The following is a 27,968-nucleotide window of genomic DNA, read 5'->3' as shown; positions in this document are numbered from 1 at the left end:
ATCACAGAGGTAGCATCAAAAGTTAACCAAAGGGAAGTTGTTGCTTGCCCGGGGCCCCTCCCCGGTTGCCTCTCGAGGTAGGATGGAGCCCCCGGCCTCTCGAGGCAACCTCGGCTCAGAGGGGGACTGCTGTGTGTTGGGTCTGCTGTTACCCAGTCCCCAGAGTGAGGCTGTGACCCATGAGATGGAGGAGCTGTCACTGCAGCCCGCCCAGAGTCTGCCGCCACTTGATGAACGCAAAAATGGTGAGAAGCTGCTGCTGTACAGCCTCGTCAAGACATTTATAAACCTCTTATATATATTCCACAATGGCTGTTCAAGGAGGGGCTACTCCACCTCACCGTTTGGTAGGAAGGTGCATGATGAGGATCATTTGGTGTTGCTGCCTCTGAGCCGACAGTGGACTCAATAATGGTGACACATTGGCAGATACTTTGCTCATAGTATAATGCAGTATTATCTAAAATGACACAGTGGGTTGGGACTCAGCTGCCATTTTTTTGGGAGAAGAGCGTTGTAGCCCAAGCAATAATAAAAAAAAAAAGTTAGGGAGGGGCAGATGAATGCAAAGTGTTTTGTAGCATTGCAACATTGTGGGTTGGTATAGTTTAGTTAATCACGTTGCACCGCAGCTGAGAGGACAACTAAACTATATTTGAAGCTTTAGTGGGTGGACTCAACTTTGGATTAGATAGTTTACTCCCTGAGTTGAGTACTGACAGGATCTACAGGCCAGAGGTATAAAGTTATCACCTTCAGAGACTGCTGTTCTGGGTTCAGAGAAGGTGAGCACTCCTCTTCGGGTGTTGTTGCGGTGCTTATTGCTCAAAACGTGAGCGCATGTTTGGAACAATGTCTAAGATTACTGGACATAAGGAGCGTGAAGAAAACATTATTTTGTGGGGACAACAGCTTGATATTGAAGCCAGTCCTCTTTCTGACTGGAGACATTTTTATTACAACGTGACGGCGTGATTTACTAGATGACTCGAGACCTGAATCCTGAGCCCAAGCTGATGCTATTGGACACAGTCTGCGTATTTAGTGTGAATGTTATTTACAACCACATCTGTTTATAGTTGTTTCCGTGCTCTACTCTTTCATTTGTCTGATGTTTTGCCCATTTGTTTCCGTATTCAACATTGTGATAAAAACAACCAGTTTTTCAAAAGTTAAGACTTTGCTTAACTTTTGTTTTATAGTCCTGCAGCTGAGGCTTCAGCAAAGAAGAACCCGGGAGCAGCTGGTGGAGCAGGGAATTATGCCACGTGAGTTTCTACCTGTTGTCTAAACTCTGATCCCAATAGCAGTGGAATAATATATATATATTAATATAATATACAAACAGACATACATTACGTGTCAAACCTTTGGACACACCTCATTTAATGGTAGATTCTCACTGAATGCATCAAAACTATGAATGAACACAAATCTGAAATGGCTCAATGTTTTATATTTTAGATTCTTCAAAATAACCGCCCTTTGCTTTCATTTCTGCCTTTCATACGCTTGGGTTTCTCTCGATGAACTTCATGATGGTCTTCCATCAGTCTTGATGGAGTTCCGTGAAGTGCTGAACTCTTGTTCACCCTTTTTGCCTTCACTCCATTCATCCGTCCATCTCATCTCAAGCCGTCTCGATTGGATTATGTAGCCCAGTCACAGTGTGACTACCTTATATTCCTTAATTGTACAATACATGTACACTTACATAAACTTATCCTTCTCTTTGAGGATTGTACTCCGCTCTTAATGGCGTGCCAAATCAAACGGACACCGCGGTCACGTGTACATCGGTGTATCGATAATTTCATCCTTCATCTCAAGCGTCTTTGGGTGTACGTCGTATTTGTGTGCACACTTTTAATAAAACATTTCTGTGTTGCAGCTCTGAAGAGCCCGGCTGCGTTTCATGGGCAGATTCGCAGTTTGGAGAGAGCGAGGGTGAGGCGCGCAGCTGAGAGATAACGTTCACTCTAAGCAGCAGGAATGAATGAGTTCTGATTTACCGACTTTTCTGCGTTTGCCCTTTTTTATCAGACTGAGAACTTCCTCAAGCACAAAATTTGCAGTCGTCCAGAGAGAGCAGAGCTGGTCAGGATGCACATCCTGCAAGGTACTGGTGGTTCTTTAGTACTCAGCCCATCCATCCTCAGCTGCTTATCCGGAGTCGGGTCACTGGGGCAGCAGACCCGTTGTCTGGCCCCTCTCCTAGGACCTATTTGCCATTGCAAAGCCACGACAACTGAGCTCCTTGGGACATGTAAGCCCCCCCACCACGATAAGGTGGCAGCTCAGGGAGGGGTAGTACTCGGTACTCACTATTATTGTATCACTGTTAATTATTGTAAGTGACATTAATATAAGAACCCATACTACCTTCAAAAACATTGATTACACACCTTAATAGAATTCAGATTGATACTGAAAAGTCTGAGGCATGATGGTGACGATGCTTTGTGTAAGTTTTTCCCAACAAGAAATCTATAGCTAAGACGTTTTACAAAGTGTGATATATTCTCTGTATGTTTCTCAGAGACCGGAGCTGAGCCGTCGCTACAGGCAACCCAAATGAGACTAAAAAGAGCCCGACTGGCCGACAACCTGAATGAGAAGATCGCTCAGAGACCTGGCCCGATGGAGCTGGTGGAGAAGAACATCCTTCCAGTGGATTCCACACTTAAACAGGCCATCATCGGTAAGAGTCGGCAGTGATGCAATAACTGTGGATATTTTAAAAACATCAGGTCCATATAAAGTACTGTAAGTCGACGCATCAAAAAACAGTAAGAACACTTTTCTGAACTATACAAGTATTGTATACTTATTGCTCTTCCTCTGCTTCAGAAAATACAAAAGAATACCGACCCATCAATCGCGGTGCTCCAAGTTAGGACATCAAAAATAACATTGTTTGTCATCACAAAGGAAAGTGCTGAAATAACATCAAGCAATCACAGCGGCTGCATTTACCATAAAATAGGCTGTTCTCCTCGAGTTTAGTTTAGCGAAGAGCTTTGCTATGGCTTGCTAAATTGCTAACTTCTTCGCTGCTAACGTTAGCTGTGACTGCGCTGACGACTGCGTGTTTCCAAACAGTGAAGTTAGAGATTAAAAATGTGATTAACGAGATTAAAAAACATAACGCGCTAAATATGAATGTAATTAATTAATTGCAATTAGCGCAATAATTTATCACCACTACTGGAAAGAGTGTGTTTAATTACTGACCTTTATCACCTAGTTGGGCAGGTGAACTATCCCAAGGTGTTGGATGAAGACAGCAGCGATGCCCTGTCCCCTGAGCAGCCGGCTAGTCATGAGTCCAAGAGTTCTGTCCCCTCTCCAGCGGAGGCTAAAGCGCCACAGACGCCCTCTCCAGCCCCGGCGCCACCCACCGCGGTGCTGCAGGTCAGACAGTTTTTGTATACCTGCCCTGAATCTCCAGCTCTTTCCAGATTTACATCTATTTATCATTGAAGTTGCTGCCGTTCACTGTTTGCTGTGTTGTTCTAATTATCTTTTATTATACTTCTTTTTTAGACCTTCCCATTTGTTACACAAACAATAACAGACTTGGTGAAAGTCGTCTCCACCAATGAGCTGCCTGCCAGCCACATTGCCGTCCCTCCCACACATCTGACCACCACAGCTCCTGCTTCAAAACCTGGCCCAACACTGATCAAAGTAAGAATATTAAGAACCTTTTGTCACAACAATCATTTAAAAACAAATTGCGTTTATTTAAAAAATAACATTCTGTATTTTGTACCCTAAATTTTTAATGATTATCTTAATTTAACCAGTAACAAAAACTACAGAAACATGTGTGCTATAAATGTCTCAGGTGTCAAAACCTGAGTATACATTCTATAGAATCATTACCATTACCGGTAGTGTGTACCCCAAACGCTTTTATATAAGGCTGGGTCCTTGTGCTCCATCATACCTCAGATTCAATTCACCCCTCTGGTGACTTTGTGGACTGATCTGCCTCATCTATGCCATCGGTACAATCCCAGTAATGTTACCCAACTCATGGCATTTTTGCAGATGTTATTTTTTCCCCCATCTTCATCCCCTTTTAAAGGACCGTGTTAGGTTATCGAGGGAGGGGCCATTTTGGTTTAGCGGGATAAAAAGGCATCATGCCTTGAAAATGTTTTTCATACTAATGACTTTTCACAAAAGCAGTCAGTGTATGCTAAATTCTTTTTTTTTTTTTTACAAAGCCTGCCATTACACAGACGCACATATAGCCAGTTTTAAAAGAGAAGAGGTTTTCTGAAATCAGGCCAAAAAGTTAGTGTTGTGTTTCGATGACTGGACTTGTACGACATGTCATATTTTAATAATGTTGGACAAACTGTGTTTTCCTCCGCAACAGCAAAGCCAGCAGAAAACAGCCTCGGAGAAGAGTCGCAGTAAGAAGGGCAAAGAGCACAAGCCCAGGGTGAAAAAGCTCAAGTATCACCAGTATGTTCCACCAGACCAGAAGCAGGAGGTCAGTGAAGCACCCATGGACTCCTCTTATGCTCGACTACTGCAGCAGCAACAACTGTTCCTCCAGCTGCAGATCCTCAGCCAGCAACAACAGCACTACAACTACCAGACTATATTACCTGCACCTCTCAAGTATGCATATAATGCATCAGAAGCAATAGGATGATATGTATTAAATATATAGTTTATTAGAGTTTCATGGTTAATATTTTTTCAAGTCTTTACAACTATTGTTTGTCCTGTCAAATGTTTTTGCCTCTCAGCCCTTTTTCTAAAATACCTGAAAACAAGCCGGATTGTTGTTTTAGCTCCTCAGAGCACTTTCCTATAACAAATGTGTCTGATCATATTAATGACTAACAGGATGTTGTTTCACCAGCTATTGTGTTGTCATGAATGTCCTCACAGGATCATTAGCCATATTGACTTTGAACTGTTGCCTTCATGTGAGGCTGATGGAACAGGATGAATGTTCTCTTTACGTTTGGAACAGATCGCCTCTTTCCTGTTTTTGTTTTTAGTGACCTCTCTCCATCGCCCTTTGTCCACCTCCCGTCTCTCTCATTTTTCTTTGTTCCTAATTTTGTGATTCACAATTAAAGTAGTTTGTTTCCTTCAACATCAATTGCTTGATCTTTTGCCTGTTTTCTTCTTTCTGTAGACCCGTGGCAGAGGGTCAGACCAGCAGCACCAATAGCCTGCCCACCTCCATCATGGTGTCTTTACCTGCTGCTCCTGTTCCGGCTCGTCCAAACAACTCTCTCTCAAACCGCAAGCCGGGAGTGTTACCTGCTAACCTGGAGGAGATGAAGGTAACTATTTGTACATGAAAGACCTTTACCCCAGTATTTCAGAATGTTTTCCAGCTTCGTTATTATGCGTTATTATTGTAGGCTACTTCTACTGTACTTTGGGCTTTAGGCGTCGCCACAGCAATTTCAGTTTTAAATTTTCTGTAACAATGCAGTCAATGGAGCTTCAAAAGTTGTTCCTCAATATCTCGGTTGATTATCGACCGATGTTTATGGAATTTCACAAAGCCGTGTAGGTTGCGGACCTCTATTTCACCACCGAATTTCATCTGGATTTGATTCAGAATTACATTAGGAAAGAATATTACATATCAACATTGAAAACCCCATTTACAGATTCAAGAATCAGTTTAAAATACACAACTCTGGTTCACTCTGGTTTTATGGTTGGTGTATAAAGATACCAATAACTATTTCAAACCTTTTGGTGATGATAGTGGATGTGTAAATCTAATTATAGTGCTTTTCTAGTTTTATCTATATTTTTAGATTTAGCTAGAGATGGGCGGATGGCCTTGTGAAGCTTTTGAGGCTTTTTTCCTTATTGTACCAAAAAAATATTTGAAGCTTCAAAGCCTCAAATAAAGACCCTGCATGTGCCATCACAAGGTGAAAATTGTTCTTGTGCAACACTTTCTAACAAGTTTTTATTCGAGGTGATGGATCCTCACGCTTTGCAAGAAAATTCAGCAACATAGAGGAGGTATTATTTCCAAATACCAACTGTTGTGACCATGTGAGGCACTGTTAAAATAGAAGTGATGTCAGAAGAAAATACACTTCTAAAGCTCACGATATAAAATGTTGTGGTTTTCAATATATTTTTTCTTGAGAACAATTTCTAGAAATCAACTGTCCCAGTTGCAGGGGAAAGATCCAGTCAAAACCTAAGGGTTTAGTAAGTTAAGAGATGGAGCACAGCCAATATTAACAGAGCACAGCTATCTGCTTCTTTGCTCTCAGCTAACTTGCAGCTGGTTGTAGCTTTATATTTAACAACTTTTGTTAATCTTTAATCATTTAAAATGGGCTCTTCCACCACCAGTCCAAAATTGATGATAATCTAATGTTTACAATTGTCCAGGTGGCAGAGCTCAAACTGGAGCTAAAGCTGCGAGGCCTTCCAGTGTCAGGAACAAAGACCGATCTGATAGAGAAGCTGAAGCCTTTCCAGGACAGTCTTGGCACCTCTGTTCCTGCCAACATTCCCGATGCCACCAGTACCACCTTCTCTGTTCCTATGATGGTTACCAGCACAACTACCACCCCTGCTATAGTCCTTCCAGTCCAGCAGATGGCTCTAGAGACCGTGATATCCACACCACCAGTGTCACCCATTCCCACTGATTCCTCCACTCTCAAGCAGGATTCAAGCATATCTGAGCCTCCTTCTGAAACCAGTGTTATGAGCTCTGGTTGGGCTGGTCCTCACGCCTCACCTGTCCAGCATGTCCAAGTGAAGGAGGAAAAGGACTGGAGGCTCCACGAGAAGGAGCGGCAAATAGAAGAGTTAATGAGGAAGTTGGAGCAGGAGCAGAAGCTGGTGGAGGCTCTGAAAATGCAGCTAGAAGTGGAAAAGATGGCTGGAACTGAAGGCCCTGCCTCTTTAGCTCCTAAAGTCTCCTCTGGACCAGCTGTTAACGCTATTCCTACTGTCATGAACTCCAATGTGGTTAAAATGGAGACTGAGATGCTGTCAAACTGTGCTACAACTAGCACTAAAGTCCACAACTCTATCTTGAGCTCCCAGACACACTCATTTCTACCAACAGTGGTCAAGGTGGAGAATGTTACTGTTTCCTCTGGGAAATCGATCCAGCTCCAAACCCAAAGTCAGCTCAACACCCAGATCCAGCCCCAAGTCTCCAGCAGCCCACAGCTACTCCCCCAGTCACAGAGAAGCCCTAGGATCCAGACCCAGCACCAGTCCCTTCCCACAGCCCCCAGCCTGCAGCAATTCTTGATCAGCCACCCAAGTGGGGTGTTGGGTCAGCCTCAGACTCAGGCTGGAACTCAAATCCTGCTCCCGGTCTCTCTTCCTAGCAATGCTGCTACCATCCAGCTGCCGAGCACCACCGTCAGCCTGCAGGTGAGACAACAACCAAGGAGCAGAATGCATTATGGGGGTGTGGCTGGTAGAGGATGTTTATCTACTTTGGGGGGGGGGGGGGGTTACAAATTCAGCATCACTGTCTGAGTCATCGTTAAAATTCCGTTCTAACACGTTTTCCTGTTATCAGTCTGTTTTTCAGGCCACAGGCTCAAGTCCAGGCCTGGTTCAGGCCTCAGATCCTCAGCTGCAAACCACTAAGATGGAGGTGGCATCCAGCCAGCAGTTAACCAACAACAACCGGCTGCTCCAAGTTAGTTACACCGTACCTTTGTCAGATTGCCTTGTCTGAAGAAATTCTGTTCGTAAGTCACTGTCCTCTATGTCCCTGATATGCTTTATTAATTGTTAATTATTTTATTTTATTTTTTAACTCGCATTGTATTTTTAAATTAGGTTCTTAATTATTGTTTTTGTATTCTTCTAGCCTTCTTCGCCCCAACCTGCCTTCATTGTTCAACCCACATCCCTTCTTACTCAGCTTCTCAACACAAAAGAGCCTCCCCGATATGAGGAGGCCATCAGACAGACCCACAACTTGCACATCAACAGTGTTTCACAGGTGAGCTACAAACCGCCCACAGCCGAAACACGCAACACTGTACACCAGCGGTCCCCAACCTTTTTCCTGCTACGAACTGGTTTCATGCCGGGCAATTTTTTCGCGGACCCGGGGGTGGGGGGGGGGGGGGGTTAATTAAATTAAAAAAGAGGAATATAATCTTATGCACTTGCAATAACTATTAAATTAATATTTATATACAGGTATATCGTTACACAATATCTACTCACCATAAATTGTGGTCCCAGTAATTGCTTCTGTCCTTCGTGGTCACGTTTTTTGTTTCATAAATTCCACATTCTTGATTTTTAATCCAGGTTCTTGGTCTCTTTACCTACTCTCTTGGTCTGGTGTGATGAAGCAGTTTTGAACCCTTCATTACCTCGTTAATGAAGCCAGGCATCTGTAGATAAACCGTGTTTAAGTCTGACTCCTGGTTTCTCTTCTTGGAGGTCGTCGGTCCTCTTCTTCCTCTGCTTCTTCCACCTCAGTTGGACTTTTCTCCTTAGCAAAGAAGCTCTCCGAAGACATTTGTTTTTTTTTTATTAATTTTTGCACGTTCACGGCTATTTTCTTTTTAGCAACGTATCAAGAGGCGAATGCTACGTTGGACAAAATAAAATGCCTTTTAGACGCTAATAATCAATACAATGGAAATTGTATAAATTAGTTATTCTTTCTGCGCGGCCCGGTAAACAAAGCCTCACGGACTGGGACCGGGCCGCGGCCCGGTGGTTGGGGACCGCTGCTGTACACCACTTAAACCAAGCTTTTTCAGTAATCTGCTTGTTGGTACTCTTCAGAATATCAGAAAGCCTTTGATAAAACTGACAGGCCTGTTAAGTTTTCCACCGTTGAGAAATTCTGCAGCTTTTGATGAACCAGCTTCACATCGCTGAACTAACTATCCGTCCTTTCAGACTCCCACGGCAACGAGCCAGCAAATGGATGACCTGTTTGATATTCTCATAGAGAGTGGAGGTGAGTACCAACCCAGACAAATGTGGTCACTGTGAGGACACTGTTGTGTAAACAGTTTAAAAATGTCTTCCAGTTATTTTTTTGACATTCAAGCGCTAAAAGGTTTTTACATCGTCTGACATTTTAGCAGGTGAGGTATTCATTTTGTATGTTCTATTTTTCAGATAGATCAGCCTGAATCCCAACACAGTTACTTTTGTTTGTGCGTTAAATAGGATGCTGTCAGCAGCAGGCCCAACCATGGTTAAAGAATTACAGTTCAGTAATAGGTGGAATCAGGATGAGAAATATGGTGGCTTTAACAGGCAGAAACCTTGAACAGAGCCTGAGACTCGTAGTGGGCGGTCATCTGTCTTAACCGGTTGGGTTCAGAAGGAGAGAGAGACATAGGTAGAAAGACAGAGAGGGAGAGACAGGTAGAGTGAGAGAGAACAGGAGCAGACAAAGACGTCATATATTTACAGTGGAACCTCGATGCTTGAATGACTCTGTTTTTGAACAGTATTATGAATGATGTGTCCATGGGTGAATTATGTTCGAGAACCGAGGTTCCACTGTATCATCATATATATATATATATATCATCTATAGATGCCTAAACAGAGTGTACAACGTCTGGTGGGCTAAAATGTTATCCCACAGGGGAATAAACACCTCAGATTGTTTGGTGCTGCATGAAGCTCCACACAAGCATGTCACACCTACAGACACAACTATTACTGTTAGCATTGCTCTCCTCTCTTCTCCGCATGTTAACATGAAAGTCATCTCTTATGGTACAGTATAGTGATATCTTGCTGTCTAGCTGGTCTGTAATTCATTCTATTATGTCCATCCCATAAACTTGTGGACATTTGTGTTAAAGTAGACCGCTAGACTAGACTAGTGGACCCACGCTGGCTTCTGGCTGATTATGGCGGGCCGCCTGAGCCAAACAGGACCAGACACACTGTCCTGTTTATCTGATTGAATACAAAGGATGTTTTCAGTTAGTTATTACAGTATTATGTTCATTCATTAGAAGTCATTGAACTTTATCTATAATATTCAAGTTAAGTTAAACCTGTAAAAGATGTGTAGACTGTATTAAATTAATTTTGCTGCAGTAATGTATTTTAATATAATTTTAGAGGCATTCAAAAGGTCTTCAATGTCCTTAAGACACATTTGGACTAATTTTCTTTACCCCCCATCTTTGCAGAAATCACACCATTTATCCAACAGGAGCCGTCGGCGTCGCTTACTAAGACCATCCCAGTCACAGCAAACATCACCACCCTGCCCACTAGCACTGCTCTATCCAGGCTGCCTCCACAGATTCATGTGGCCCCTCCACCCTCCCTGTGTTCTGCCATCGACCCCAGCCTCTCCTCTCTGACTGCAGACAATCAGCTGGAAGCCTTTCTGGAGGACACGCTAGCTGACACTCCGTCGCAGTCAGACCCGCGCACACGGGGCCTGATGGAAGAGCTGCAGGCCCAGTTGATGGACCAGCAGCCGTACTCACCCATGGACACGTCGGACTTGTCCTTCTGTGATTCCTCCTCACCCCCATCTTCATTCAACATTGGCTTGTCTGACAATATGGAGTGGCTGGACCTCACTATTCCACCTGGTCCCGGGGGGGTGCTTACACAGTTCGGGATGCCCACAGACTTTCTGGATTCCCACGACTTGCAGCTGCACTGGGACTAACGGATAGACGGACGAATGGACGGTTGGCTGATGAGAGCAGCTGAGCCAGCAAGAGGTGGACGGATCGAAAGCAAAGAGGTGGCGTTTAAAGATTTTAGATGAGGAAGGAGAATACATGGCATTGATGCACCATAGTAGACTCACCACTTCAACCATACCATCTGTAATATTCCCACTACACTAAAATGAAGGGGTGTATACACTGATTTAAGTTGAACTAAAGCAGGACTTTGTACAGCTTTGAAGGAGGCTCTACTATAGCAGCCACCATAATGTTACTTTATAAGATGCTTTACATTGTGCATTATTCATTTACTCCATAATTAGTGATGTCAAGCTAATATTTTAGCCACAGCTGCCCACAGAAGCGCGGCTGCCAATTTGCGCCCAACTGCATCACCGTCGCCCCATAATGTGCCATAATATGCTAGAAAAGGTTGTTGGCAGAGAAGTGACATCAGACTACAGCTGAAATCTGAATTGCTTGGATTTACATGAAGCTCGAGGCATTTTAAATACTTCAAGGAGTCTCTGGAGCCTGTCAAATCAGAACTCAGTCTGTCCAGTCTTACTGGTGAGAAGTAGGTTAACTCATTCTTTGTTCCAGTCTACCACATGTTGTACATGGCGTTAACTGACTAACCTGAATCTAAAGAACAGACTTAACTTCAGTTTTACGACATGGGGTGAAAGCGCCTCCTGCTATGTGAGAGCTGTACACTAAAGAAGGGTGTCGATTTGATGCACCGCCTTCAACTCTGAACATGGAAAAGTGAGTTTTTCTAATCCAAGGCTATTGTTAATTTGGAGTGATCAATATCAGCATCATGATCATGTGGCCAAAATGCTCTGGAGATACTGCAGTCGACCCAAGTATCTTATTTTGAATGTTCTTTTGAAGAGATCAAAAAATGGGACCCAACTCACAAGGTTGGCAGCTTTTATTCTTCCAGTAGTAAACCAACACAAAAAAGTGGGTTAAGGGAGCAAATTTATTTTTCTCTATTTTTTCATAAATACGTGTGAACAAGCTGTGTGCTGCAAAATATATCAAGAGATTAGCTTTATATCTAGCTGAACAGTAGTATCATTGCACTATTTCTTGTCTGTGTCAGTGTGGGATGTACTGCATCGCTAGCCAATAAGCACTCAGATTACTATCTTTAGCTGATGAGTTGGTCTCCTTTAACAGTCCGTTAAAGGAGTGTGGAGGCATAATAAGTATGTTTGATTGTTGAGATAATCCAAATTGTGATCTATCAGCTACTGCTGCCTGCACACTGGGGAAAAGCAAGAAAGCATGTTTAGCGTGGGTGTTGAAGAACAAGCTTCTTCTGGCAGATCCTGATAAAGGAACATGCAATTGAGCGATACTGCAGTTTTCAGACTGAAATCAGCAAAATGACCTGAAAACAAGCTTGTTCTGACAGTTTCAACTATATATATAAATATATATATATATATACAAATATATTAGATGAGCCCAATGGCGTATTTGGGAAGTGGACAAGAATGCTATATATGCATTAGAAATGAGTTGACACAGTTTAAACAAGCTTCTTCCTGCAGTTATGTCTCAAGAACATTTCATTTAGAAAACCAGTGTTTTATCAGAAAGCTGCAAATATGAACAAGGGTGCAATATTTGCACTAAAACATGTTAATAAGTAAAACTACAGTTTTCTGACTAAAAACAGCAAAAATGAGCGAAAATGAATTACCGGTAGGTGAATGAGTTTAGACAAGCTTCTTCTGGCGTTTCTGTCAGAAGAACATTTCATTTAGAAAAACTGTTTTTTCAGACTGAAAAATGCAAATATGAAAAATGCAAACCTAAAAAGGAATTGAAACAGTTAAAACAATCTTATTCTGGAAGTTTCGTCCTCATTGAAGAACACAGAGTCCTTCAATATTTAATATTTCATATGGAAATCATTAACATGTTTAATTAAAATTAATATACATATCAAAAAATACAATATACTGTATAAGGAAAACAGGATGTCAAATTAGTTTAAACATCACTGCTGACAGTGATCAATAGCCCAATGCTTCAGACAAACACGACACACGGCAAAGTCGTGATGCATAAACTTCAAGGACAGGCCTGAGGAAAAACAACTACAGCAAAAACAAGCTAAAAATGTCCGGTCATTCTTAGTCATGATGAATAAATCCGCAGCATTGTTCAGATGTTTTACTGCTTTGGTGTGATGCAGGAGCAAAACCTGAATGTTCTTGTATTTTCTGTTGCACTTTTTTGTGGTAAATAAATTGTTACTGATGCAGATTCTACCTTTGAACCCATTTTTTCCTCGATTGGCAGTTCAGCCTCAGCTGTGCTGTTTCAATGAAGAGAATTCCAGTGAACCGTGTGTGTGTGTGTGTGTGGTCAGTCCAGCAGACTCTATGGTGGTACTTAAGGACAGTTTAAAACTATTGAAAAGGTGTACTGTACTGACCACACATCACAGGGAGTCTGCAGGTAAACAGCAGAGGGCAGCACCTGCTCATCATTTAGCAAACTTGGCATACCTGTGCTTACACTAAAGTGCACCATTAGCTGCTGTAATTCATCTTAATGCAGTGCTGACATACCAAATATCCCCTTTCTGTTCTACTGCCACGTTCATGATTTGTAACACAACATTCTAATGTCACATTCTTTCCCCAAGTTTTTTTTTTTAGAAACCCATCCAGTTATTCTTTGCATATTCCTGTTGACAACTGTGAGGGACAAACCTCTTTGGTGGAGGAAACAAAGTTTTTGCACGTACACATGTTCTGTGTACACATTCTGTACGTTTGTTACCCTCTCCTAACCTGCTCAGCAACATTAGTTACAATAAGGAGAATATTATAGCTTTGGTTTTATTGCCGTAGATTTTTGTTCAGCTATTATTAGGCTCTTTATTGTCAGACAAACAATAGCTTTTTTAACTGCTCAAAATTATTTTAAGTGATACTTTGAAGGAGGCGTGTCCAAACACCCCCCCCCCCCCCACACACACACACAAACCTGGCATTCCAGGAAATGAGCTGCAGGTATCAAATATTTGACTACTTTTTGGCACAGATTTCCTTGTCTTTGACTGTAAATCCAATAAATAATTTCCAAACTGCCCTAAAGTAAACACTGCAGTACCTTGTTTCCTGGTAGGACAAAAATGTTTCTTTTAGTGATACTGTTACTCTTCTTATATTTAAAATTTTCTTATCACATTTTGATTAAAAAACACTGTTACAGTGTGGTAATGTAATGATGCTGAGTTATAATAATGATCTTGTCTGACTAAACTTGACATGAATGTGATTGTGTTTGATTCGTGCTTGCAACTGAATAAAGCAGACAAACCACACAATAAGAACATAAATGCCAATAAAATTATCATGGCCCATCTTAAATGGTACCGTGCATGAAGGGCTCAATACAGTGTGTGTTTCGCAATTTGGTTTTACAACACTTGAAATGACAGGGATGGGCTTACCCACAGTCTGAGATTTCTTTGTTTGACTTTTGAAATCTCAGAAATCCCCTGACGGCATTATGTTTCCGAGCAACTTGTTTGTTTTTACTAACACTAGGCTTTATAAAATAAAATGTTACAACTTTGAAAAAATATATCGCACAGATCACGGTTATCATCAATGCTGTTAAATTGCACAGAACTATATTTAATCACCAATGTTTTGCTGTCGAGGTTGCTAAAAAGGTTAAGCCACAAAGGAAAGGTTTGTTTTTGTTTTTTTAATGATGCTTCAAAATTATGCAACACAAAAAAATAATAATCCAGGCGCACCGTTTCCCTTGTCCATCAGCACTGATTGGTAAATTTCCCACCAGTGAGGATTAATTAAATTCTAATTATGTGTAAATGTTAAGTGACTACATCCTTTCTGATAGAAGGAATTTCAAATGTTCCTAATCGATTTGTTTCCACGTGATTCTATTGTGGATAGAGAATGAGGCTGGAAGATGGAAGAGGTCTGGAAAATATTCCTGCATCGGCTTGGAAATTATTGCCCTCAGTCTCTTATTTATGCTTTTGTTGCTTTTCTTTTGCATGAGTTTACAAGCATGGGTTATTTATGAGTTACATATTCTTATTTTTACACAAATATTTATTTATTTATTAAATGCATGAAAACTATGTTCACTGAGTCTCCGTGAGACTTCAAGCATCTCGTCCGATATGTCACAATAATATAACAAAACTGAGTTTATGGTACTTTCAGGCTGAAAGTAATTTAAACATATTCTCAATATATTTATGCTGTATACTTTTATACACAAGACTACGGGGGGTTAAAAACTGCCAACAGTAATCAAACTTCAGATGCCTTCTGCATTACCAGAAAATGAGACATGCACAACCAGGAATTTAAAGTGGGTCGAATGGGCGGTGTCTCTTCAACTTTGCGTCAACTTTGTAAATAGCACAGGTATCAATGCACAACCACTTCATAAAAAAGTTTATCTTGTTGAAGGTAATGAATATGCTGTACAGGTGATACTGCAGGAAACAGTTGTATTTCTCAGAAGAGGTTGTGTTTTATTCCTTTTCTTTAGATTGTTCATGCTTACAACTCTGACAGGAAATAATTACTTACAAAATACTTCAGGACTTCCTTCTGATATGCAGTAAATGATTTACTCTAGCTTTGTTGTACCAGAAGATCTCGGAAAAGAAAACTCCTTTCTTCCTTTAAATTACGTTTTACATTCACTTTCATTCTTATGATATGATTTAACTGCTGCTATGGCTTTTTGTAAGGTGGACATCAAATAACCAACAAAGCCATCAATCTTGATCAACCGCCTGAAACTATGTTGGTATCAGTGTGATTCTGGCTTTGTTCTAATTCTGCAAGTACAGTGAAAGGTCTTCTTTTAAAATGTATTTCACTGTTAGAACCAATCCATCCTTTGTTATGTTGTACATCACAGTAATTAAAATAATTCCCTGTGGTAGAACGACTCTCGTATCTCTTATTAATCATCATCGGTTCTGAGCCCAACTAGCAGCAATAGCAGGCTGGGTGCTACGTCCACACATTTAAAAGCAGAGATGCATGCAACACATCGATTTCATCTGCAGTTCTAGAAACCTTTTCATCATTCTAGACTTCATAATCTGACAGTTTGCAGAATATTCTAAAAGGGTTCACTTTTATTTTATGGCTTTTTTTCCTTTGGCTCATGGTATTTGCTGCTATTATTTAAATTGTTCGATCCCTTTTTGTGCAAGTTCTGTACATATTTTATCAGATTATTTGTTTTCATGGCAATAATAATGTGAAGGCATGTTTTTAAAAATGCACAAATGCACAGCTAATTGTATATCAATGTTGAAACTTGATTTTATTGTATTGTTTTTATGAAACTTAGACAGCAAAATGCACACATATTTCAACTCTTACATGTTATACATTAATACATAAAAGCACGCTAAAATATTGGTACAATTTTCAGCAGAATAATGTTAATTATTAAATAATACTCAAATAACTTCTTCACCGCATCTGTCAAATTGCAATACTCTTAGTCAGTCTATTAAAAGAAAATCACGAACGATTTCTATCATTTCACTTGTGTAATCTTTGTGAAGAGCATCCATGAATAATACAACAAATGGTATATTAATGTAGTTCAACGATATGAGACTATGCACTGTGTGATTAAAGAGATAAATAAAATAATTAAATATTTAATCTGTCCCTCAAAGAAATCCTCTTTATTTTCCAGTAAGTCGCAGAAGAAATATGGAAAACGTCACCTACACATTTAGATATTCCTTCTACGTGAAGTGCTTCACTGAAGCTACATAACTCTTACAATTTGAGTTTAATATATATATATAAAGATGAATTAAGGTGAGGGAAATATAATTTCTGGATTTACAAAAAGTATTCTGATTAATATTCATACTCAAGACCTTGGCCCATTTGATCGAATGGAAAATTTCTAGACATTCATAATGTCTATAACTATTGTGCACAATGCTGCACCAAATTTTACTTCCTGACCCGTGGACACACCCACTGAATTGAGAAGGTTAAAAGTACACACTTTATGATACATCAAGGGTCGTCTCCTAGCGGCTTTGACCAGACTCTGCGCGAATCTGAAGTCTGGTCTTGGGGGCCAGGGCTGCCTTGCGGGTCACGGTGGTGCAGCGGGTCATGATCTCCTCGGTTTTGGGCCTTCGGGGTATCCTGGGAGCAACTGCAGCCGCTTCGCTGCCTCTGGACGACGCAGATGTGGAGCTCTCGGTGCTTGAGTTGGAGCTGCGGCGGCCTGAGAGGTTGAGATCAGGGCTGCTGCGCACAACGTCTCTGACATTAGCCAAGTTACGACGCTCTGCTTCCTCTTTTGGGATTGAGGATGCTTCACTGTTGGAGGAGATGCCCTCGATGCCTGCGTCGGTCATTCGGCGTGCATGGCTGTTTAATCTTGAGCCACGCACCTGTTTTGGTGACTGGTTCTCAGAGAGAATATCTAGTGATCGGGCTTTGTGGAGAAGCCCAGGTATCCCTCTGGACTGACCTGCAGACTCTGGATGTGGGTTGATTTCTTTATTGAGGCTGAGTGGATAAAATGAGTCAAAGCTGGATCCCAGGTTCAGAGTGGAGCCGTGCACCTTTTTCCGTAGGTTATAGAGGCCTGCCCGCGGGTTGTTGTATGGCTGGAGGTACATAGAGGGAATATAACCTCCCTTGCCATTGAATCTGAGGGACGGATAGCAGTAAAATATAATTTATTCAATGTCTAAATAATAATTCATCATGTTATTAAGCATGGGAATATATATATTTTAACATTTGAAGCCAGTGAGGTTTGGGATACCTGATGAGCCACCATCCATTGTCAGACTTCTGCAGCACTTCCACTACACTGCCAATGGGCACCGAGACCTCGTCATTATTCTTGGCAGAATAACTCCTCACGGCACAATAACAGTTGCCTAAAGGTCACAAGGGAACAACATGAAACAACTCGCATCTCTTGAAACATGTTCAAAAAGAATTCAAACAGGGTGGAGACCTTTGGTAGAAGGAATCATTCATGTTAGCTTCCATCGACTACAGAGTGCCCCCTATTGGTGGTTGTTTGTAAGTTCAAAGTTATTTGGAAATAATGCCAAAACCTGCCATAGTATTGAAAGTACAGCAACATGTAAATTGTGCATGAAAGTATCATACCTCCCAGGTGGACTCCGTCATTATTTTCCTCTCCATCCCATAACTCCAAGTACGGAGCAGGAAACCAAGCCAAGCGTTTATCGTCTTTCTCCACCAGCCACCAGCCTGAAAAGCAAACAAACAAACATACTTTCAGCCTAAAGGGAAGCTCGGAGCTCAGAGAGGACGCCGCCGCTTTGAACCTTCAGCACTGACCTGCGGGATCTTTGATCAGCACGTCCAGCGTCTCGTCCAGAGCGACATCAAAAGGACGATTCTTTGTATCCTTCGTCTCATAAGCAGCCACGCAGCGGTAGGTCTGGGTGACAAACGGGTGCGTGACGACGCCTGCATGCTGGCGAGTCACGTTCGCTTCTCCTCCACCTGAGCCGTCAGGCAGATTATCGGACAGCAGAATGATGACACTGAATCAGAAAGAAGATACGTTTTAAAACAGGGTCCGTCAAACGCATCAGCTGGTTCATGGTAGACGCTGAAGCGACGAGCCTACCTGTTCTTGGTGAAGTCTGACTGCAAGTCATGGTCTTTGGGCATGAAGAACTGCGTGACCTCTGAACTCAGAGTCACAGCAGGTTCGCTTTTCAACAGTTTGCCACAGTAGATTTCGAGGGACTTCATGTGTTGGAAAGGTTTCTTGGATCCCCTCTGTGGGAGGCTGCTCATCATGGCCTTGCCTGGATAGAGCAGAGGAATCAGATTTTTTTTAAAGAGCTGTTATCCCCCCCCCCCCCACAACTATTCTGATTCTGATGTATTGAGGATGCATCTCATTTTATCTTTAAGCACAATTTAAAAGAAGTTCCACTCAGTAGAGGGCAACATGATTTTTATTTGTTTTGTTTTGTTTTATAGATATCAAACTGACTTGGAGGTCTAAATAAATTACTGGATCCAAATCCTTCAAACCATCAGTTTTTTTTAATACAAAAGAATTTAAAAGATACGCATGAGTTTTTATGTTTTTTATTTTTTTTTATCTTACCTCCAAATTTGGGGATCATTTTGCTCTTCTTCTGGAAAATATTCAGTTGTGTGAACTTCTTTTTTAACTGCCTCTGTAAGAAAAAAACAAGATCTTATTATTATTATGTTCTTGCCTTGTTACAAATAATCAGAAATAGAGCACGATTGAGTGTTTTTCTTTTTTTTTACTTACATGAAATTCCTTGAAATCCCGGAAGGACCTGTACACGATCACTTCCGTCTCGTCAGACCACAAAACAGATATCATGAACATCTGAAGAGACGACAACAAACAGATTGAGAATATTTTCTAGCACGCAAATCTTATTTACAGATCAAACGGAATCAGCATCTCCGTTCACCTTGAGTTTGGGCGTCTCCCTCCGGACTGCCCCGATGATGCGGGCGCCGGTCACAAAGCGCCGTTCTCCGGTCATCGTTCTGCGTGTCTCCGCTGCCTCTGGCGACAAACCTCGGCCCGGGTCAGTGGAGCTGATCTGGTTCCGTGATTCGCCCGTTCTAAATATATACGCGAACCAAGAGTCAGAAATGGGCGGGGTTACGCGTTTGACGTCACGAGGGAAGAATGAAAAAAAACAAAACAAATATTCCATCGCAGCAGAGTTAGACCACGCCCACAACTTCCGATTGTGTCGGAGGTAATCCCCAGGTAAACGGAAAAGGAGCTTCTACAATCAATATATCAACGCCGTCCTGCAAGTTAATGGAGTGAAATGACTAAAATATTTTATTTACACCTGCGTCTAGACAAGAATGCCAGATTTTGTTAGTCCATGCATAAAGACAAATAGATATATAGACAAATAGACAAATGGATAACTCCCAGTCGCCTCTACTTGATTCCAGCTGGGACCTCTCCAGGTTCCTCCCCCCAAAAATACTGAATGAATCGGACATGCTTAAATTGTCGGTCGGTGAAAATGTGAGCGTGAATGTTATTATTATGTTTGTTTTGTTTATGTGTGGCCCTGCAATGAAGCTGGTGACTCATCCAGGGTGTGCCCCGCCTCTTGCCACAGCATAACCTGCAACTCGTATTCCGGATAAGAGAAGAAGTTACCAGGAAGGTAGGCTACGTCCTGTAAGCTTTAGGCCTGCAGTCACTCGTCAGGCTATTTCATTTAGCAGCTAGAAAGCGGAGAAATCTGCTAGTTTACCTGGTCAGACGAGGCCACTCTCATATCTTCTCATTAAAATAATGTAAAACCAGACATGGTGTTATCTTAGTTTATTTTATCTGAAAGCAGAGGGACACAATTAGGCCGACCCTGCCAAATTCAAATGTGCTTGGACTGAGGAAAATCATGTGTTTTATTTTGTGGCATGACTTCTATCACTGTTGTAAGAATTAGAAAAGATGCACCATGTTAATTATGCGATTTCTGCTGGAGAAATGTTGTTACTTTTGACTAATAACAGTTGGACTGAGACGTTGAATTTGTGCAATGTGAAACTTTGTGTCTGTTCACATTTAATAGAGTGGAACAGGTTTTCTTATGTAATTCTTGGCAAGACAGCAAACGTCCGTATTTCCCAAAAGCAGTTCCCGACAGTTCCTGGAATAGCAGCTGTTTTCTGGTCCTGTCAGATTTCTCATAATAAGCTTGAAGGAACATTTTCTTGTAAGCCTCAGGTGTGACACCTGAAACCACCTCCGAGCATCTCTCGCATTCTCAGCTCCGATTAAAACCTTTGCAGACATTTGTCATCTAGCGGCAATATTTCTTATCAAGAAGTAGTATGGAGAGTTTTGTATGTCGATGTGTGTGTGTGTGTGTGTGTGTGTGTGTGTGTGTGTGTGTGTGTGTGTGTGTGTGTGTGTTAAGACTGTCTGAAAGGGTAGGGCATGTTTTGAGGGAACAGGTGTTTCTTCAAAGTGAAAAATAGAATTGTGGGGGAGCAGAATAGGGGGGAGTGATTCAAACCATAACCTGATGTGTTCAGCTTTTGTCTGAAGTGATGCCAGCATGTTGTTATCACACACACACCCACACACACACACACACACACACGGGCAGTGTTTGAGTGTAAAAGGTCAGGACTGTCCAGCTTTGCACGTGACCTGAGAAGATGTCATCACCTCACATCAGGTTTCCCACACTGAGCATTAAAAGAATGACTCTGGATTTTTGTGGCCATCTGTTCAGGGCACGAGACTTACAGGGTACTCTGTATATATTCTGCGCACGTGATACACAAAGTCACGCACACACAGTGAAGGATGTTGAAAAAGGAGAGTGATGAAAGGCCATTGATTGACTGCAATCTTTAATATCTGAAGGTGCATCCCCCCCCCAGTCACGAGGAAGGCCTCGTGGAAACCATGTCTGCTGTATCCATAACAACAGTTTGAAGGTACTCATTAGTTCTTTTTTGTGTGTCAATATACAAAAGGGATTTTTTTTGCCGTCATTATATACAAGCAAAATAACATTAATCCGAGCAAGACATATTTGATGTAATATTCAGATCAAACAGATTAAAAAGTTTTAAGCGGACTGTGTGTGTGTATGAATTCGACTAAACCAGAAAGCCTTGTTCTGAGAAATCTGCAGGTCTGACTTATTGCCTACTTCTTAATAAATGATGTTTTCTATTTACACTAAAGGCTCATCCTTAGGGCTTTAAGAAACCAATGAATGTATTTTTTTGCATTTATCTTTAAAAAAAACAATCTATTTATCTGGGAACATGCTTAAAGGAGACATACTACACACTTTTCCCATGTTTCTACACTCAAATTTGGTGGTTTCGGTTTAATTTTCAGAGCTGTTTGAGACAGAAAAGACGGACGCTGTCCTGCAGCATCTGTTTGCTACTTTGACCAAAGACTGTCACAGATATTTCATATAAGTGATTGGGAACTGCGTTAACATGTGAAAAAAGGGTAGAATATGTCCCCTTTAAATCTTGATTAAAACAAACAATGAATATTCAGTTCTTGGAAAAAGAACTTTAATCCATTTCTCATCCCTGAAGAATGGATTTTTTCTTGTTGGTTAACTGAGAAGCCCTTGGCGCTCTGTTATTTGTTCACATGTCCTCGGTGTACCGATGAAGGCGACTCATGAACATAAAAACATAAACAGTCTGAATTTCTTTTTTTTTTACATCTCCTTCCTGCCTCATAAAAAAAACAATCCAAATTATACCACACAGCATCATTTTATTTTATTTGGCTTGAAATCACATGCACTTTTCTGTTTGGCGCATCTTAAAAACTTCATGGCATTGCTCATATGGCTGTCACTTTTCACCACCTCTAGTGAACAATTGCAAGAGGACAAGGATTCCGATTTTGTGAAATCCAGTGTCTCATAAGAGCTGTTTTCAGTGTTTACCTGACAGACAGCCTTTCACCTACGTTTTTTGAATAGATCTGAGTTTTACAGGTGTCTTTGTCTTACAGGCGACGCCCACTTCATTTTAACTCCAACCCACTCACTCTAAATATAAACAAGGAAGTGGAAGAAGCATCTTTGTCCTTGTAACATTTTTTTCTGATGAGTAATGGTGTCATTAGTGTGTGTGTGTGTGTGTTTTCTCTGTGTTAGATAAAGAGAAAGGGGAAACTCCCAGCAGAGCCCAGGACTCGGGACGTGACAGAAGCAGCGTTTATGTCTTCGGACACAACCCCTGGCAAACACGGGCAAACCCGTCGCTATCAACAAAGAGTTTTAATTGATCTTCCTGAAGACATTCATGGCCTTTCATTTATTATTTCAGGGTTAATGTTTCTTCCTAGACTATATAACAGTGTGGTGTGGTTTGACCTCGGGACTAGTGAATATTGGTGATCAAAGGTTCTGTTCAGGTGAAGGGTTTCTCACATTATAACAGTGATATAAAGTGATTTAAAATATCTCCTACAGTAGAGTACAGATGTGATTTGGCCCAGTCAAGGCAATGCTTCATATTACTGCATGTATAATTACTGATTTATTTTTTATGTAATATTCTTTCTTGCAAATGTAGCTGACAGTTTCCAGTCGGAAGAATATTGATCCCATAGGTTAATGGTGTGACGCTACTGGGAATAATTAGCAGCAATAGCATATCAGTAACTGTGAATCTATTATCAGTGGCACTAAATCTCCTGTTTGGCCCAGGGGTGAACAATCTTTAAATGACATCACTGTAATATGGGATATGCTGGCGAACACAGAAAGGCAAACAGGCCAGACATCATCGTCAAAGACAGATAAGAAAAGACATGCACCATGATTGATATATACCGGTAACAGTTTCGTCTGAAAGTAATGCAACCATCAAAGAAGTAGTAAGTTATTCAAGTGCAAAGATCTGGAAATTGAGGTCACAAGAATAGGGAAATTTCCAAGGGCTCTCAACCCTAACTATTAAGTCAACACGAGTGAGGCAACGCAATGCTAGCGTTAGAACCTGATGAGTTGAGCTTCCTTGACAACCAACATTCCATAAAAGCAATAAACCTTTGTTGTATTTGAGATGTCTGTCTACTTGACCACAATGTTTTAGGGGCCTGATAATGTGGACTTCTGAAGACGTGCCTCCTCTCACCCAAGAGGCTTCTTCAGTTCTGAGAGGCTGTAGGGGAGTTCCAGATATTTAACCTATTGACTAATCACTAGATTAGGTTAGTGATCTGCCATGACCTGGACAACTGGGAATCTCCTGTATATAAAGGTGGTTAAAGATCCAAGATCTTTAGAAAGTATATTAAGTAGTTTGCTTCATTCAGTAAATACCGGCTGACCGGCTCAACGATTAACACTTTTATCATTGAAATGATGGCTCTAGACCTGAATCTGAAGTTTGGCCATGATCTATTTTCCGGCTTGCTTCATTGCAGCATCTGAATTTGCATAAACCAGAATGGAGAGACAACCGTTGGCTGAGACAAAGAAAGATTCTCGAGCAGTATTACGGAACGAATTATGTTCCGAGAACCGAGGTTCCACTGTAGTAAGATCTCAGCAGCCAATGCCGTGATCGGGTTGGCTGTTAATACTACAAATATCACCAGAGGGCAGTACAGGGCAAGTGTAAGGAAATTGAATTCGAATTTTATTTTTAATTAATCGAGGATGGGTTAATGGTGTGAATAATAAAGTTCTCAACTTTATTATTCATTATAATTATGAATTACAGGTGCACAATTGCGTTTGCTGTAGATTTTTAAATAAGTAAACAGCATGCTGATAAATGTGGGTGTTTACTGGTCAAACAAGCAGGACACAGCAGGTTTGTCTTTTGATATGATTTTAAATCCACTCTTCAGTCACATTAATAATGAAATCCAGATATTCTCAAAATCATCTCTTTTATGACAACTCGTACGCTTTACAAACATGGCACCATCACATGGAAAGGGAACATGAAACAGTTTTTCACAGGCAATTTAACAAAAATAATGCCTTTAATGAAGATAGAGTATTTTTTTCATATACTATAATATGGATAGAATAAAATTCTAGATTTAATGTTGGGAGAGTGCTTTTCTGAAAGTGTTGCATAGTCAAGGCGACAAACAAAGGGACATGAATTAAAATAACGTGACTGAGTATAAAAGCATTGTTTAATGCAGAGTTCAGGGTAAAAATACTCTTTTTTTTGAATACTTTCGTGATTGTTTTGGCTCTACACCTCCCACGCAGTCAAACCCTTAAAAACCAGCCAAAAAGCTAGATGTGTGTGTACAGTTGTATGTGCAGGTAGAACCCTGACTGCAAGCATTTGTAATATACAGTCCCATCTTTGTGCAAATGTAATTGAAAAGAAAGCGATCCACAGCGGTCACGCGATAATCTCCAAAGCAGTTGTATGAACACTGAAAGCTTATTTTGTGCCACACAGATTGCAGCCTTTATCTTTTAGAGCAAAATAACAAAATATCATCTTGGCGGGAAAATAAATAAGCGGCTTAGCTTTACATAAAAATACTGTCTTTCCACTTTTATGATTTGATTAATGGTCCAATTAATCATGAACCAAACTTTATCGTTGATTTTCTCCCATTCACACTTGGAGATCTGCTCCTTAGACCTTCTAAAAACAGGCTCATGGGAATCCTTGTCCAACGCGTAGACACTTGCATTCGTCACTCCACATCGGCTAGAAATGTTCCGAGCTGCGAGACGAGAGGAATTCCCGACTCAGCTTATAAAGTGAATTCAGATCCTGCGCCAAGCCTTTTTGTTTTTTAAATAAATAAAAATCAGATGTTAAAAAAGCAAGGAGAATACGAAAAGAGCCACACCCAGTTTCTGCTGCCGGTTCTAACAGAGACGCATGTTTTTCCTCTCTCTTTACTTCCATACGTACATTCATTTGTCCAACATCTCACCAATTGATCAACTGGCTTCCTGTCCACTCACTGGGGACGGGTGAAAGATTGTCCTTTTCTAAAACAAGACTTCTCATCCGTAAGTCTTTTCTCGTTTTCCTCTGTCACGGCATCCGCAGACCTCCTCCTTTGTTTCATGTCTCTAGCCATCCACGAAATAGATCCACGATGTCGGCCAATGTCACCGGAACTCATAGATAGCAGCGCTGTGCTCGGGAACGTGGGTGAGGTTTAGAGACTGGTACCTGCAGTTTAACAATACGGTGTATATTAGAATCTGTACAACACGTCACATCGCGCATTGGATATGTAACCTTAACAACTCATCCTGTGTATGTTCATGGAAAGGCAGTTTACTTGTATAGACACGTTTACAGGCTTATTCGTCAGTTTTTAACGCTGCATATTGCTGGTCGGCCCCAAAAAACGCAGCAACTCCAAAATATAAATAGTTTATTGGCCAAAATTAAATGGTTCAAATCATCCCATAGCCCCTTCAATGAATCAAACTCTTTTCCTCAAATGTCTTTATGGTTGATATATTTTTTTCCTGTATCCACCATTCAGTGCATTTATACTCAACCCTTATCTCCATAAGTATTAAAAGGTCCCATATTCTTCCCTTTTTCCACAAGTTAACGCAGTTCTCAGGCACTTATATGAAATATCTGTGCCAGTCTTTGGTCAAAATAGCACACAGATGCTGCAGGACAGCGTCCGTCATTTCTGTCTCAACCCGGAAGGAAAAGTACGTTCATAGCATGCGGAATAAAAATGCTTAAAAACTGAGGGCACCTCGACAGGAGCTGAAAATAGCTAGAATCTTTCCTCCCGACTGATGACTCATAAAATGACTCAAATTCCCCTCACAGTGACTAATGTCGTTGTGTAGTACCATTCAGAGCTCCGGTGATAGTAGTAGCCCTCGATCGTCGCTGTGGATTTCTGGAAGCAAATGTAGTAAAATCCAGCAAATGACGCACCACTGATGTCTTTGATTGTGTGATCAGGAACAAGAAACTGTTCCTGAAGAGAAAAGACCGGGTGAGAAATAGCATCAGTTGCAGTCCCCAGGTGATTTACTACAACGTGAGGTCAGGCTCAATTTACAAACCTAACCCTTACCTTCCACCTCATGAAAATATAGTCAGAGTTCTTCAGATCCTCATAGCCAAAATCATCAGAGTTAAATGTCTTGGCATACTGGTAGAAGGCCTGGAACTTGCCCTTGACACAAAAAATTAAAATAAAGGATTAGGTCATTGCCAAGAAGCCTACGGTGGAGCACATCGGTAGATATATATATATATATACAAACTCACCCAGTGCTTACGATCCACATCCTCATCTGCATCCCATTTCCGGGTGAGAAATGGCCGCTTCCTGCTGATGATTTCTCCAGCGAAGAACGTAGTCAGAGTTGGATATTCCTGTGACAGATCACAATATAGGAATAGTGAAATGATGCTGCTTCAGAGACAACTTTATACGTACGCTATTTTTCTTGACTTTGCACAACAGAAAGATATCATATAACACCGAACTGCCAACAATACCCGTTTGGTTTTTGACATCTTTTGACACAAATATGCATTTTCAAAGTGACATCTAACAGTATACGTGATTCGGCAGATGCATAACATGACATCTGTACCAATGTACCTTAACAGGCTGGACAGATCTTCAAATGTTTATGTTTTAATGAAGTTATTATTCACCTCTGTCAATCCTTTTATCTTCAGGTAGCCACACAAGTAGGAATCCTCCATGGTGACATGCTTAGAAAGAAAACGATAAACGCCATTAAGTAAAAGAATGTGAGATTTCCAGCATCCAGGTGACAATAAATTGGGTATGCCAGGATTTAAATTCATGAAATTAATATCTAATATCCATTCACAAAAAAAAGACAGGAAACTTTCAGGATATTAAGTGCTTTCTGACAAACGTGGCCAAAAAGTCTTAAACTACGAAGTTGTATTCTTGATATTTCAAGGAATAAAACTGTCTTTTAAAACTGAATGGGTCCCATTTCACATTTAGCTTTTCGAGATGTTCAACTCCAGGCCAGGGCTCGTTGATTTCCAAGCTGTCAATCACCAATCCATATGATTGACAGACCACCAAGCAGCGTCTGACAGGTCGACCGAATAGAGAAATAATCACGTCATTGTCCCACCTGCAAAACAACCTCCACGTCATACGAGTTCCCTTTGCTCTTCTGATGGCCCCTAAACTTAGAGCCGCTGTACAGCAGCGAACTGACAACACCGGGCTGATGGGTGTTTATCGGCGGCGGGGGAATAAGTGAGGCCGAGGATGTGAAGGCCGCGGCGTTTGAGTCGCGAAGGTATCCAGCGGGGACAGGCATGGCTCCCACTTCGCTGGCTCGACACCCAACGCGGGCAATCGCCGTCTGGGCGCTGGATTCTGTCGGCGTCTACGAAGAAAGAAGAGATGGCAGAAGTCGTTCACCAACATTCAACGCCCCCCCAAGTCCTCCACGGTTCAGTTAACCGGGCTACGAGCTCCCTAAAAAGTAGCATCGGTGGACTTCGACGCAGCGCTGCAAGCGCCAGGATTCGTCTTCCACATTGGTCAACCGAGTTCAGCGTTCTAACATCTTCAACGCTCATTGGCTGAGCATGCGGAAGGTATAAAGGGAACTTTTGTGTGTAGTTTCGTCCTGTTTCGTAAATATTCGTAGACGAGCATATAGAACTACACTTCCCAGATACTAAAATATCTGCGAGGTTATTCGTCGAGTGTAGGAAGGAAGGTCGCACGCGT

The 27,968-nt window shown here is 41.4% G+C and overlaps 2 protein-coding genes across 2 annotated transcripts; one reads left to right on the top strand and one right to left on the bottom strand.

Moving 5' to 3' along the window:
* The first annotated feature begins 82 nt into the window (after positions 1–82).
* On the top strand, positions 83–10,666 carry mrtfba (myocardin related transcription factor Ba). Its single transcript, XM_068754315.1, has 14 exons — positions 83–245; positions 1,203–1,268; positions 1,892–1,947; positions 2,044–2,119; positions 2,540–2,701; positions 3,248–3,414; positions 3,547–3,690; positions 4,391–4,638; positions 5,168–5,318; positions 6,403–7,407; positions 7,559–7,681; positions 7,856–7,990; positions 8,911–8,971; positions 10,173–10,666. The coding sequence occupies exons 1-14, from the start codon at positions 83–85 to the stop codon at positions 10,664–10,666; spliced, it is 3,051 nt and encodes a 1,016-aa protein (XP_068610416.1).
* A 6,095-nt stretch (positions 10,667–16,761) lies between these two features.
* On the bottom strand, positions 16,762–27,814 carry noxo1b (NADPH oxidase organizer 1b). The gene is made up of 15 exons (XM_068754890.1): positions 27,704–27,814; positions 27,358–27,618; positions 26,897–26,956; positions 26,501–26,608; positions 26,304–26,405; positions 26,074–26,204; positions 25,364–25,423; positions 19,195–19,351; positions 19,026–19,106; positions 18,852–18,924; positions 18,360–18,543; positions 18,065–18,273; positions 17,870–17,974; positions 17,514–17,631; positions 16,762–17,395 (listed from the first exon to the last, which is right to left on the bottom strand). The coding sequence occupies exons 1-15, from the start codon at positions 27,812–27,814 to the stop codon at positions 16,762–16,764; spliced, it is 2,394 nt and encodes a 797-aa protein (XP_068610991.1).
* Between the last annotated feature and the right edge of the window lie 154 nt (positions 27,815–27,968).

This window comes from Brachionichthys hirsutus, chromosome 21 (assembly GCF_040956055.1).
Source record: "Brachionichthys hirsutus isolate HB-005 chromosome 21, CSIRO-AGI_Bhir_v1, whole genome shotgun sequence".
In the NCBI taxonomy this organism is placed as follows: domain Eukaryota; kingdom Metazoa; phylum Chordata; class Actinopteri; order Lophiiformes; family Brachionichthyidae; genus Brachionichthys; species Brachionichthys hirsutus.
The sequence above is the reverse complement of the archived record's forward strand: the minus strand, read 5'-3'. Positions and strand labels throughout refer to the sequence as shown.